Source organism: Triplophysa rosa, linkage group LG14, assembly GCF_024868665.1.
Source record: "Triplophysa rosa linkage group LG14, Trosa_1v2, whole genome shotgun sequence".
Classification (NCBI taxonomy): domain Eukaryota; kingdom Metazoa; phylum Chordata; class Actinopteri; order Cypriniformes; family Nemacheilidae; genus Triplophysa; species Triplophysa rosa.
In genome coordinates, this window is record NC_079903.1 from 17,917,556 (window position 1) to 17,932,053 (window position 14,498).

The following is a 14,498-nucleotide window of genomic DNA, read 5'->3' on the forward strand; positions in this document are numbered from 1 at the left end:
TTCCCAGACGTCAATTGCACGGCACAATGCGTGTGAATCAAAATCAATTTGTGCATTGTACATTTAATGTAGTTTTCATATGTTTTGCCCAGCATTACTTCAGTCATCATCAGATTGAAGCGTTATCACTCTGCAAGAGAGTTTTGCTCGAGCAGCGTCCTATAGCCCCGCCTCCCTTCAGCTAAGCGAAACTGTGACCGTTGAGTGCGTGAAGTGTCCACAGTTCCACACTTAATATTTTCGGCTGAAAAAGTGCATCATCCGGGTACTTAAAGTGCACTTATTTTTAAAGAATTTTCAATGTGAACGCACTACTCACACTATCTATACTACAAAATGGCGTAGAATAGTGTATAAGTGCACGATTTGGGAGCACCATGAGTAGTGCGTCACATTGAAAATCCTAACCTCTGTGTCTGTGCAAATCATAATACACACAACACGTAGATATGTTGATTTGTCTTTTTTTTCAGATAGACGGTAAAAGTGTGCGCTTGAAGAGAGCTGCGTGTAAACTAAGCAGTCGCACAACATTTTGTCCACACTGAGTCCACAGAGTAACTTGAAAAAATATATTTTCTCATGTTATTTGACAATTATTTTGCTTTATTTTGAAACAAAAATCAACAAAGGGCATATTTGGTTGAGTTCTTTGTTATAGAAACAAAAGAAAATACGTATGTGTCGAAAGTGAAAGCTTAGATCATTGTATCGCATTAAAAAATGTGTTTTAATCAACGCCAAGGTCATGGGTTCAATCACAGGGATTGCACATATTCCGATACAAATGTACAATAGTATGCAATATAAGTCGCTTTGGATAAAAGTGTCTGCCAAATGCATAAATGTAAATTTAATTACAATGAAAAAATGTAATAAATAAAATTCTTTAGTAAAAAAGGGAATCAAAATGGTGTCAAAAGCAAGGAATCGATTCTTGGACGATTTAGTCAGTGTATTTAATATTCTTTACTTTTTGCTTTACTTCTCTCTATTTCATATTGCTTTTTAGGGCTATATATTTATTTATTCCATGCTTGTTTGTTGAGTTTTTTCTTGTACAGCTGCTTTGACACAATGCAAATTGTGAAAAGTGCTAAACAAATGATCTCAAATTGAATTATGATTTACCAACAATCTCAGCAATCTATGAAGCCCATTGGGAACATGGCGTTAAAGGAAATGTCAAAAAATGCAAACGTTTTGCAATATATGTTCTTCTCTCCATGTCAGGTATTGCAAATGAAAAGATGTTCTGCAACATCATTGCCTATTAAGTTTTTCTTTACAAAACTTCATTCATAAAATTGCAAACTAAAATAATTTTTGCTCAATGTTTATCTTTCGTTTGCAAATATATGTGGCATTGAATTGACTTCATATGAGTCTTCGCAAGAAATATCTGCGTACACACGAAACCACTCAAACCGATGTAGTACACATGCCAGACCAGTACGTGGCGCTGTAATTCTGCCACCGAGATACACCAAAAACGGAGAAGAACAGTTGGTTCAAGCGCAATAACAACAAGAAGATGGCGAGTGCAACAAGAGCAAGAGTGGAGTCGTTCGTATGGACCGACGACGAAGTTGAACTTCTACTCAGAGTTACACTCGATTACAAGTCGACTAAACTCCAAGACAATGTTGACTGGGAGTCGTGTCACTCAAAATATTCGGACATAATGGACGCGTTTCAGGCGCAGTATCCGAGGGAGCCAACCGAGAAGGATTTTCCTCACGGTGCTAACATGTTGTCGAAAGCCCAAGTCACCACCAAGTTAAAAAGCATACGCTGCAAATACAGGCAGACGGTGGACAAAGGGCGTCGAAGTGGCCAAGGACGGGTAGTGCTCATATTTTATGCGCTTTGCGAAGAGATCTGGGGTGGATCTGGGTCACATGCTACGCGCTGCATCGACGCCGCCATCGAGACGACTGACCTGGAAGAGTCGTCTACATCGACAGTAGAGCTAGCCGCCGATTCTCCATACTCCACTGAATCCCTCGACTGTCTTCCTCCTGCGGTTGGAAAGCAGCTCCGGGTAAGTTAACGCTAGGCTAATGATTTCTAGCTTAGCGAGTTAGCCGTGTTGTGCAGTGCCGTTTGATGTTGGCCTAGTTAGAACGGATGCATGTTGCTTCAGTGCATAATTCACAACATAGCTTTAGCTTTTGCCTTAACTTGTTTTGCGTAATAATAATGTGATTTTCCTCTGCTTTATTCAAGGCAAAGGTGAACAGCCACAGAGGCGACAGGCCAAAGAGGAAGATTCTGACTGATCCGGCAGTGGAGGACCTACAAATAAAGAGGAGGATGTTGGAGTTGATGGAGGACTCCGCTAGACGCAACTCCGACAACATGCAGCAGATAAATACAAACATTGCTAATTTAACCAGCACCATTCAGGACGGGTTTTCCTTGATGAGGGAGTTGTTGTCACAACGCCACCCCGGAGCAGAGGGTGGCGGTAACGCACAAAGATATTGGATGCCAATCACCGTAAAACAAGAAGAATAATGCTGCCTTCACGTGGGCTGCGTCCGAAATCGCATACTGAATTTGAATAAGTACCTACCTATCGGCCGTTAAAACAGTACGTTCTATATAGTATGAGTGGGAGTAGTATAAATACATTTCGGACATACTGCAGCCGACATGTTTTATGGTCATGTGACCCGTATGCGCTTTTACCTATGACGTATTAACAACAACCTACACGTGAGCGTAGAAACGGAAGTCCGCCTTGAAGTTTTCCGCTACATTTATTTGATTTACTTGTGAAATTTGACCGTTGCTCAGCTCCCGTGGCGTCATGGGATAGAGAAGTGTCCATCCGATCCACACTCACGAATCTCGGCGGAAGTAGTAGACCATCCGGGTATTTCTCGCCTACTGAGGTTTCGGACATACTATTCATGACTCACTCATTTTCGTCTACTATATAGTAGGGAAGTAGGCGATTTCGGACGCAGCCGTGCTCTCAGAAATTTGATAACTCCCACTTCTGATGTAATTTTTCCGAGCTGGAATGAAGCTGTTGCGGAAAAAACAATAAATCCTTTGTCACAGCAGAAATCCTTTTCCTGACCACATTTCAATTGTTGGTTCAACGATTTAAGAACACTGGTAACTTCTCTTAGGTTTATGACAAATAAAAATGCCCTTAATTTTGTGTCTATGGTGGATATGGTTTTGTTATTCAATTAGGACCCTCACTCTTTTTATTTAGTATTATTTTTTATATATATATTTGTTACTCTTTTACTTTTGTTTTGTGTTTTAGAAATGCCATATCAACACTAATACATCGGTTAAGAATTGTATTGTGCCATGGCATAAATGTTTTTTATTGAGGTTTGTACATTAATAAAAAATATAATCCTTATTCCATCCCTCATGTTGATTGTGTAAGGTCGAGAAGGTTCTCACTGCAGAACATGAGATCCAGGGTGGTGGTTGGATCCAGATCCGACTCCTCCCACTTTATATACTTGGCCGCAATTTGGAGAGTTAAGTTGCAACCCGTGGTCACCAACGTTTGCTCTCCATGTCATCACAAGTGTACGCTTGTAAGTAATGATCACAGTTAAATATGTTACCCTAAATCTAATAAGATATGTTATTAAAAACACGTTAATAAATAATGTTTGTTTTGAGCAAGTTTGTTTATCTGTCAAAGAAATAACTTTAGTTGCGGTTTAATGTGGAAAAGCTAGAGCAACGACACGAGTATGACGTTTTTTCAAACATTCAAAATTTTACAAACAAAAGTGGCCTGGCACAAAAGAGCAGATGTCGAAACGGACACCAGACAAGCACTACAAAACAACAATTATTATATACATTTGCAATTATTAACAGAATAGGGAAAAAAACACTAGGGGTTCTCCGCAAGTTCCAAATCCTCCACTAGGTTACACAAACAAATAGCATTCATCTCCTTGTGAAATATGGAGAAATTGGGAATCGTCTTCAGAAATTTACATGTAAAAACACGATTCTTTTATCCCTCAAAAACAAACCAAACAGGTTTAACTCAGTAAGATTGTCAAATTTTGGAAATAACCAGTAATGCAAATCCTCCCAAAAAACATAAGCAAACTAAGTCAAAGAGATATTCGGTTGTTTCAATATTATCAACACAAAATGAGCAACTGTTACAGTCTACTATAGTACCAAATCGACATCTTAAAAATTCTCTAGAAGGATACATACCATGAATGATTTTAAAATGGACTTTCTTTGCCTTAGGTGGAATTGGAAATTTAAGATATTTAGTTCTCAATTTTTTATTTCATCGTTTGAAAAACAAGGATACAGCTCTTTAACAAAAGCTTTACGGATTATTGTATTGGGTAAATTTAAAGTGGTGATCGCAAGTCCATTAACCAAAATCTTTGGAAGACAAGGGATTACATTACTTTGAGACGGACTGTTTGACATCTGGATTATCGACTGAGGGACTGCTCTGACAATGTTGTCATGTTGTTTTTGATCATATATGTTGAATTTGGAACAGAAATTCTCATACGAAATTATACATCCAGTATTATCCAATATGTGAAACACTGACCATATTCCTTTCTCCCATGGGATTCATGGTCCGGCCCAACTGTCCAACAGTTGCCTTCTTATGTGTCTGCAAAATAACATAGAAGATAAAAACATTTGGATTAATCCCCATGGTTACTAAAGTGGTACTGACTTTGTAACTACGGTGCAGACAATTATTTCCTGTAATAGAAATTTAAGAAAGGAATAATTCATTACAGGCCTGTGGTTATGGGCTCACATCACAGTTACCATGCACACTACAAGACATGTTAGATTTCAAGACATTTGTCAGGTTTTTGTCCTTAAATGCTTTTGTGAGTAGGACTATGCGATATGGTGATATGGAACTGTAACGCGGTCAACAAACATCTTGAAGTAACATCTGAACAATGTCTTGATCTGTGGTAACTGTGGCATTAGCAGAATAATTGATTTGGTTCTGTCGCCAGTAATTCCTTTATAGCACACTGATGTAACACAGAGTCACTATAAGGTAATTTATAGAATGGACATTTTTACATTAATGTTGAAAGGTACATAAATGTTTACAAGAGATAGGAATTAAAGCAGCTACATACCAATGTAACGTTAGACCGGCCAGCCACCTTGTGTTTCCTGGACACACTCCATGAAAGGTATCGTTGTTTTTATCAAAACAATCTTCAAAATAAAAATAAATTAAAAAAGTCGCAAATATTCTCTGTTTTTACAATGCTATATGTTGCAGTTTCACACTATCTTGCCAGAAATTTTACCTCAGGACTGATGAGCTAAGGAGGTCACACATCAATATGCCCATATATGGCAATATTTAATAGCCAATTAGCAGAAAGACCCATATATGGCAAACAACAATTAAAATGGCTGCTGTTAGTTTGACTGCAGTGCAGAAATACAGTCCAAATACAGTTTTCAAAATATATTTCAATATATTCAGCAGTGTTTCACATATATGTGAATATATTACATTTCCGTATGGGTTCCCTCAACCAAAAGCCTATGCATTTTCCCATTGACTTTCAGAAGATCACAAAAATAAGATCTGTGATAAAGAAATGTTCATGAGGTTTACACGTTTTGTCTATTAAGATAATCTTTACAGATTAACACAATAGTTGCTATTTTTGAAGCCTAAATTCAATCGGCAGAAGTAAAATAATACTGAGGCTATAAACAGACTACACTGTGGTCGCTCCAAATCAGTGTCACCCGATAACCTCTTCAAACTTTATTAAAAACGTGTTTCCTGGTAATTGATTACTCTGTGAATTAATCGCCAACGTTTTGAGAGATTTATGCCCATATCTTGCATTATTTGTGATACATTATCAAATTTGGCTTGGAAGATTTGTTTTCAACATAACATAACATTCAACATAATATGGTTTTAAACTCTTTTCCCCTTCCAGTAAAAAAAATAGATTAATTTTTCAATCCAAGCGTAAAATCTGTCCTAGAGGAAAACCTTTTTTGAATGCTCAGATCCCAGATATTGATTGGAAATTAGTTAGCTCGATATAAATTCTGTATCTATAACAAAATCAAAGAAGTGCACTTTAAATTTCTGCACAAAATTTACCCTTTATAAGAAATGCACTTTTTGTATGCAGGAGGAAAATTTGGATAATTTATTTTATAAATGTTATAAACTCTAAAATTTTGGTCTGATGTTAGCTCCTTTTTATTTGCACCCCCCAAAAATGTTTATATGTTATCTCTTAAAGAAATTATATGTTCATATATTAATGAATGTAAAATATGATTATGTGGTGAACTTCCATATTTTACATAGTAAATATTATATTCATAGAAAAATGTTTCCAAATTATGTACTTAATTGTAATTTGTTTTTGTTAGAAATGGAGACTTTAAAAAATCATTTTCATTTTCCAATCAAATTCATTCCACATTTGGCTGCTAGTATCTTTATGACAGCTTTAGTCCACATCTCGTCTTCTATTTTTGTGTTTAACTCTAATTCCCAGTTTGTTTTAATATGGAATGTGTCATCGGATTGATCTTGCAATAACTTTCTGTAAATGTGTGCTATATGATTTTTAATTGGTTGACCATGTTCATTAATATTAATAAAATATTTTTCAACAGTTGTTGGTATTTTTTTAATTGTATCCCAATGTTTATGACTTTTAATGTAGTGTCGTAATTGTAAGTATCTGAAGAAATCATTGGATTTCAAGTTAAACCTATCACATAATTCAGAAAAAGGTTTCATAATTTCCCCATCGAATAGCGGATTTATTATCTTTAAGCCATTCTCCTCCCATCTCACAAAGGCTTTATCACATTTGGAGGGAATAAAATCTGGATTGTTTTTAATAGGTATAGCACGTGATAAGGTTACTGCTCCTCTAAACTTTTTTTGTATTGTAGACCAGATTTTAATAGTATGATGTATCCACCTATTTTTTTTCCGTACTCCCTTTTGTGCTTGCAAATCCATGAATGGCAGGACTGTCAGGGAGACTCTGGGAATTGAATTCTGTTCAATATCAACCCATTCGGCCTCCCTATCAGTACCAAGTAATTGAAACTTTCTAAAGAACATGTTTGTGCTTTTGGTAATGGACCTTTACATTAAGCTTTATATTTGCAGTTTAGGCTCAGTTTGAGCTCCCTGGCCTTACCCTGTTATATAACACATAGAAACAATTTTACTTTAATTTAACATGAGTAGTTAGTACCTTGAACCCGATAACTTTGACTCTAGTCTTTTGATATTTGATTATAATTTGATGACGCTTTCTCATATCTCATCGTACATTCTTCATCGCTAAGCGGCGCGCCGACCAAGTGATTAGAGTAGCTTACAGCCCCCTCTGCTGGTGTAAATAATCACTACACACTATATGGCTGCTCTGTACTCCGCAGCAGTGCCGATCCTAGAAGTCTGGGGGCCCTAAGCAAACCTTTGTGGGGGCCCTTGTCATAGTTAAATTTATACAAACATAACTGTAAGCTATAAAAAATAATAAATCAATTAACACAATTAACACAGCTGTCAAAAAAAACTTTAACATGGAAATGCGGTGTGTTTTTACTAACTGTGACAAGCGGAGCAGGACGAGGGCCGTGAGGAAACGGCGCGAGTCACGTCAATTGTGCGTTGCACCGGTCTCGCATCTCTCGCGGCGGAGCTCCGGAAGCATAAAAGGAGGAACGACAGTAGTGAAGGACGAGAGACCGGTGCAATTTGCGTCACCGGCCTCGAGCAGTTCCCTCATGGCCCTCGTCCCGCTCTGCTTGTCACACTAACCAATTGAGTGATTAACAAAAATAAATGTGATGACACAAAAATGACCTATTATCATGGGCAAACGAAATACAGTGGATTGCAGTGGTGTGCATTATAGCAGAGGCTCACATGAAAAATGTACAGTTGGTTTTGTGACTGTAAGTCATTCCCTTTAAATGCTATTTAAGTTAGAAGCGTGTATATTAATGTGTAGCCTATGTAACTTTGGAGACAGTCCCTAAATTTAGACTATCGAACGTCCAACGTCCACCCAACTTTATGCCAGTGGATATACTAATACTGAATTTGTAAATCTGTACTTGCATAATTAGCCCAAACTAAATAAGACTTTGAAATAGTACAAAAACACATGCCTTCTTGTTCTTTTGCTTCGCGTTGTTGGCGTTTTCTTCTGCTACAGACGGATAGCTCCGTTTTAAAGCCATGACCATATGCAAAGACGCATCATCACATCACGCACTCCTGTACATGATGTCCGCGACCGAGTAGTAGCCTAATTAAATGAAGTATTAAAAAGGAAATTTCCGAATGACTCCTGTAAAGTTTAACCCGCAAGTTATAAAAATAGCGTCTTGTTTACAATTCTAGTGTTTTTGATTCGGTACTCAAGGGGGCCCCCTGGTGGTGCAGAGGCCCTACACATCCTGCGTAGTTTGCGTATAGGAAGGATCGGCTCTGCTCCGCAGGATGTGGTGAGCGGGCTTTTTCAGTGTATTTTTTTGGTTGTTTTGGGCGTGCTGTAAAACGGGGACTGTCCCCGGAAAACGGGGACGTCTGGTCACCTACAATAAAAGTGCATTTTTATAACAATAAGAAGTATTCAGACAAGAAAATCACTTAGCCTTTCTCAACCGGCATGTTTATTAGTTAAAGGGTGCATGCATTCGCCAGCTTGACACACCTGTGGTGTTAAAGGGATACAAAAATTTCATTTACTCATTTACAGTCATCATTTACTCACCTTCGAGTTGTTCCAAATCTTTATAAATGTCTTTGTTCTGATGAACACAGAGAAAGATATTTGGAAGAATGCTTATAACCAGAACCCCCCCCCCATTGAGCAGGAAAAAATACAATGGTAGTCAAAAGTGCCCCAAAACTGTTTGCTGTACGACATTCTTCAAAATGTCTTCTTTTGTGTTCAAGTATTTTTTCCTACTATGGGGGTCAATGAGGGTCAAAATCTGTCTGGTTATAAGCATTCTTCCAAATATCTTTCTCTGTGTTCATCAGAACAAAGAAACTATACACATTTGGAACAACTCGAAGGTGAGTAAATGATTTTGAGAATGAATTTTTGGGTGAACTATCCCTAAAGTAAAAGTTCATGGTCAGACACTGTACAGAGATATGTAAAAAATAAATTAGCTACTGAGCACCGCAAAGCACTCTGAACTAGTCACATTTTAAGCCTACTGACACCAGTAAAAATTCTTCGCAACAATTAAAACTGTAACATTTTAAACAGATTTTAGAGAAAAAAAGTGCACATAATTGTCATAAAATAATGCTGATGGGAAGAAGAATTGCCTTCTTTTGGTTTATTATTATTTTCTGCTGTTTATCAACCAAACAATAAAAAAGATAAAGAGAACATGAATTAAAAGTTACTTATGAATAATACTACTGTATTGATGGCTTTTTAATATAGACAAAAAGAAGAAATCTGGAAACCATAACACCCACAGTTGAACAGTACTTATCAATGAATATCCACTGAAACACTGGAGTTTCTGTACATATTTCCCATTTAAACCACCAGGTGGTGTAGTAGCACTTTATTCTTTAGATATGTTCAAGCACACTAAATGCACAATGTGAATTGAGACAGAAGAGAAACCAAATCCTACGAACAGTGTGAAGTTAGAAAGCAACAGCCGGTCACTAAAATGTGTTTGATCTTAAAAGAACGGACGAATAAAACAGGGAAAAAAAGACACAAGTCTGATAGCATTACAATGGATACAATAATTCTGTTTATACTATGCCAACAGCGGTTTTGGGGTTGTAGGAGATGCCGGGCATCATCAGGGTACCGGACTTCCCATGAGTCTCTCGTGACGAAGAGAAATAAGTCTGCTTACCCACATCTTCTCTGCCTGCTCTTTATCCAAGAATAACTGCAAGAGAGTTAGAGCCATTTCAGTTCAATTCAAAGACTATTTGATTACAATGAATTTGCTGCACATCATAGAATATCACTGCAAGAACGTGACGATCACGCTGAGAATTAAACAAATGCCTTTTTATTTAAATAGTGAATTACAATGAAATAGATCAAGTTTATCCTAAGTATGTATAAGTCACCTGTACTATTCACCTGTACTATATGTACACATATGGTACTTTAACAAATGAAGTAGTCCAACATGCTCCAGTTCATACGTATATCTGACGTCAACGTATTATATTTAGAAAAGTTGTATTTCTTTTTTTGTGACTATTTCCTGGATGCCCTTTAAAACGAACTCATTACTCACATATCTTGGCCAAGTTGTAACGACGACGTTATCTTTCAGAAACAAGCGACCCCCCATCAAAACAAATGTTTCCCATTGATTTCAAGCCCGGTCTCTAATTGTTAGCTTAATATAAGACAATCACGGCCGTGATTCGATTGAGAGAAAGTGTAAATGGTATTGCATCATAAACACATCAGACAGGAAAATGCACAAGGCTGATTTGGATGTCAGCGTGGAGGAAGAATTTGAGTGATTCCCACATTAGTTGTGCTTATGAGTTCCTTAAGTTTGGAAGTTACGGATTCTTCTCCAACACTCATCACTCATCTCCTTCATCCAAACAACACAAGAGGCATAAAATCAAATCTGCACTTTCGAAAGACTGATCACTTCCATCCCGCCGCACGCTTCTGTGCACGCGCGTGTGTGCATCTTACGGGGAGAAAAGTATCATTTACATCAGGTTAAGATCCCCCCGTAGCGCGTGTTGCGGGGTCTTTGTTTGACTGGGAAACACACGCACATGTAGCTTTAATGGCCTGCATATGTTTGTCGTCGGCTTCCTTGTATGTAGGTGATTCCACGACATGAAACAATGAGCCTCCTCTGACTCTTATTGCGCCTGGTGACGCGCGGCTAACGAGTTTGAAATTACAGTAGATACAGTAGTGGCTAAATGATTGAATCATTACTGGTGATCAGAGCTTTCTCGCCTCGGGCATATTGCTGCCATAGATCAGCCTGTCAAGCTCATCTGCATTCGTCACACATAACCCAGTTTGCGGAGCGAGCGAGATGGAGCACGCTTTCATAGGAAATTCTGTCTGCCGATATTACTGAGGGTGCACGGGAAGGGCCTTGAGTGGGTTGTCAAGTAGTGGATCTGTAAAAATTCCCCATTTATGGATTGGGGTTAGAGAATAAGTCTTGGGGAAAAAGAACTAGTGATCACAGGCCTTCCGGAAAGTCAAAGTAGTGAAGAGACAAAACATGCGTTCCCTTTGTTAAGGGCTCGCGAACGATTAACTCATTTACAAATGTCTTATCGCTTTAATACGACGCTTGTGGTTAGTGACTGCTTTTTCATTCGCACGTTATTAATGCTATAAAAAAGATGCGTTCATATTTAAATGCACGATACTATTGTCATTACATTTTTCTGTCAAAATAGTGGCGCGACTTGGAGTGTCTTACAGTCCTCTGTTCAGCAACGGCGAGTGTATACAAATTCTTAGATTTCGCATAACCTATATACGCTCGCAAAGAACTAACAACAGTAGTAAATGCATATTAGACAATCATTATGCTCTATTTATTTATGACCTACTCATAAAAAAAGTGTACACCAAACTGATCTCGCCCCCCACTGATTCCAGTAGTAGGAAAAATTACTAGAAAAATTTTTTTTTTGTTCTGTTGAACACAAAAGACATTTTGAAGAATGTAGGACAGCAAACAGTTCTGGGGCACCATTGACTACCATCGCATTTTTTCCTACGTGGGAGTCAATGGGGGGCAAAATCTGTCTGGTTATAAGCATTCTTCCAAATATCTTTCTCTGTGTTCATCAGAACAAAGGCATTTATAAAGATTTGGAGCAACTCGAAGGCGAGTAAATGATGACAGAACTTTCATTTTTGGGTGAAGTGTCCCTTTAACGTGTCATCTTCAATGTAATTAAACAAAATCATTTACAGTACACGCGTTTAAACACACGCGTTTAGACTGGCTGTCTCATGATACAAGTCATTCAATTAGTTGTGATTATATGATATAGATGATCTGTTTGATAAGAAGCGAGCCCCTCATCTCACGACCTACTTCAATGGTGGGCACTGTCGAGACCTGAGGCTACTGCTCGATGCAGAATTTATTCCCTCACCCCCGATGACATCCAGCTCAACAACCGCGTGTACGGAAAAGAACACGAGCGAATCATAGAGCGAATCCATGACCAGATATACCAGAAGGAGTGAACAAGATCTACCGCCTCGCAAGTCCTTGGCCAGGTGATGCACATCAAGGACCACGGTGCGTCTATTTCTCACAGATCTCCAATGAAGAATTCCCACACCCACTTATTCCCAGCCCCGAACCTGTCTCTGGACCTGTCCCGCCAATCACTGCAGCTGCAGACACGGCAGTTATTAAGAAAATGAGGAATGGTAAAGACCAGACAATATCCCAGCGGAAGCTTGGATAGGAACGGGTCGGCGGGGTGCTGAAATGTTGACATTCCTCTTAATGTACAAATTGAATGTCATCTTTAACGTGGATGCCACGAATGTGGTTAAAAGAATGCACGGTACACAAGCTGTTATTCAGGATCATTAAGTTAAAGAGAACATTCGTGTAAAGTGTTACCATTTGCTAACCTGTAAAAAAACGTGTTTTTCTATAGGTTGGACAGATTAATGAGAGATTAGCAACATGCACACTTACACTGGGGTGAGCCAGGGTGTTGCTGTCATTGTATGTGATGGAAGTGGGCAGAGAGGTCATTTCTTTCACAGCGGCAGTCTCTGACTCTCTCTTAATCTCAGACGTTTCAGCCGCCTAAAATGAAACACATTTGACTTTTACAATCACGAAAAAGAAATCGCACAGCAATCATCAAACATTATATTCATCATAATCAAATCCAGCTCAATTTGCAGGGACAAAATCATTACGCCGGCATATGCATATACAATATATATATCAAAAATGTTTTTTATTATGTTATCATGTTTTTATTGTGTTAGCTGTATTTTTTTAGTCATTATGTCTTAAATCAAAACAAACCAACTGTAGTTTGATTGATATTAATTGGAATGCACAATAAAAAAAACATGATTTTTGATTAAAAAAACAAAAATGCTATCTTAATTTTTAAGAGTTACAGTATCTCTTTTTGGAAATAAACTCTTCATATACTGTATACATTTGTTTTTCAGAAGTCGACTTGTACTGGTAGCAAAGTTCCTTCCCTAAAACAATTCCAAATATTATTTTATTTGACAGGACCTCAGCCACGTCAGCATAACATTTTCATAATATTTACCACTTGTAAATTGCCTACCCCTTACTTAGTCATTGCAAGTTTTCATTGTTTATATTTACTTTGATTCATTTTAAGATATAAAGAATGAATGAAATAACAGCACACTGGCATAAATGTACTATTTTTCGTCGTGTCTAAAACACATTTCAGCAGCTTTGCCAATGTGAGAAATAAATGTAAGGAAAGTTATATTTAATTGAGAAATACTTTTTGTGTGTAAGACAAGGGACATTGCACGGATGCAAAAATACACCTCTGTTTTTATATATATATATGCACATTTACTGTACTAAGATGTTTGTTAGTTCTTGATGTTTAATAATAACACGATTTGACTGGGGTGGTGCACATTTCTTCATCCAGAACATACATAGATAATGTGACAATATTATCAAATGTGTTCAAGGAGGTTTCCACCGGAACATTGATCGTTTGTTGTAAAACACAGATGAAAGTAAGATACAACCCCCGTAGACCCTTGTGTGCAGACAGGGTACAAAATGTGGTTTCAGTGTTCGTTCTGGAAACATTCGTAGACTTATTTCTGTCTGTCAAAAAAGCATGATTTTACAAATCTTATAACAGCCAGGAATATGAATGACTTCATAACTTCTGATCGTTGCTTTAAAAGTAGCGTGCCATACCAACTTAGTCTGTGCTTAGTTATGGGTCGATTCTTGAGCTATCACCATCGCATCTTCAGACAAAAACTCTTATCTCACAGCTTGCTTGTCCAGGGTTATTGTCCTTGTAAATAGATGCTGGGTGCCATTCTACTGTATATTAGGGTTGTCACGGTACCATAAACATGTCTTACGATACTATACCAGCTGAAGTATCTCGATACCAAGTAGTATCACGATGCTGTGCCATGTTCATAATTCAAATCTATACAGAAAAACACAGATTTAGATGAAACATTTTGTATTTGCTATAGTAAACTGTATTATACTTTGCACTATAATATTTTGTTGTGTTAATTGTACTAATTGGTTAAATTGTAGCACATACTGTAGTTTACTTATGTTTACTATGGTAAGACTCAAAAACACTAGTGTCTATGAGTTATAGTAGTTTACTGTAGTAAATACTAAAGTACACTAGATAATTTTTCACGTGGGAACTAATTCAAATGTGTAACAAATTTAATTGATACAGCAGT

General features: G+C 37.6%; 3 protein-coding genes across 5 annotated transcripts in view; 1 reads left to right on the top strand and 2 right to left on the bottom strand.

Moving 5' to 3' along the window:
- Positions 1-6,260, bottom strand: part of LOC130564418 (NACHT, LRR and PYD domains-containing protein 3-like) — a 38,250-nt gene extending 31,990 nt beyond the window's left edge. For 2 of the 3 annotated variants that reach the window (XM_057350494.1, XM_057350492.1), the window contains exons 1-2: positions 5,136-6,260; positions 4,577-4,642 (exon numbers count right to left, since the gene is read on the bottom strand). The gene's annotated coding sequence lies outside the window, so the exon portion shown is untranslated. The remainder of the gene's footprint in view (positions 1-4,576; positions 4,643-5,135) is intronic. The other variant, XM_057350495.1, reaches the window with a different exon arrangement.
- LOC130564420 (uncharacterized) lies at positions 1,502-3,654 on the top strand. The gene is made up of 2 exons (XM_057350497.1): positions 1,502-2,044; positions 2,230-3,654. The coding sequence occupies exons 1-2, from the start codon at positions 1,535-1,537 to the stop codon at positions 2,518-2,520; spliced, it is 801 nt and encodes a 266-aa protein (XP_057206480.1). The 5' UTR covers positions 1,502-1,534; the 3' UTR covers positions 2,521-3,654.
- Positions 6,261-8,663: 2,403 nt separating the features above from the next.
- rsrc1 (arginine/serine-rich coiled-coil 1) overlaps positions 8,664-14,498 on the bottom strand; it is a 105,800-nt gene continuing 99,965 nt past the window's right edge. Inside the window, exons 9-10 of the mRNA XM_057350496.1 lie at positions 12,736-12,849; positions 8,664-9,951 (exon numbers count right to left, since the gene is read on the bottom strand). Of these exons, the coding sequence (XP_057206479.1) occupies positions 9,859-9,951; positions 12,736-12,849 (207 nt within the window). The 3' untranslated portion in view covers positions 8,664-9,858. The remainder of the gene's footprint in view (positions 9,952-12,735; positions 12,850-14,498) is intronic.

Bases quoted from the DNA above. Each gene is read 5' to 3' on its own strand.
- LOC130564420 (XM_057350497.1), top strand. From the start codon at position 1,535: ATGGCGAGTGCAACAAGAGCAAGAGTGGAGTCGTTCGTATGGACCGAC. The intron at 2,045-2,229 runs GTAAGTTAACGC...GCTTTATTCAAG, and splicing joins CGGTTGGAAAGCAGCTCCGG to GCAAAGGTGAACAGCCACAG.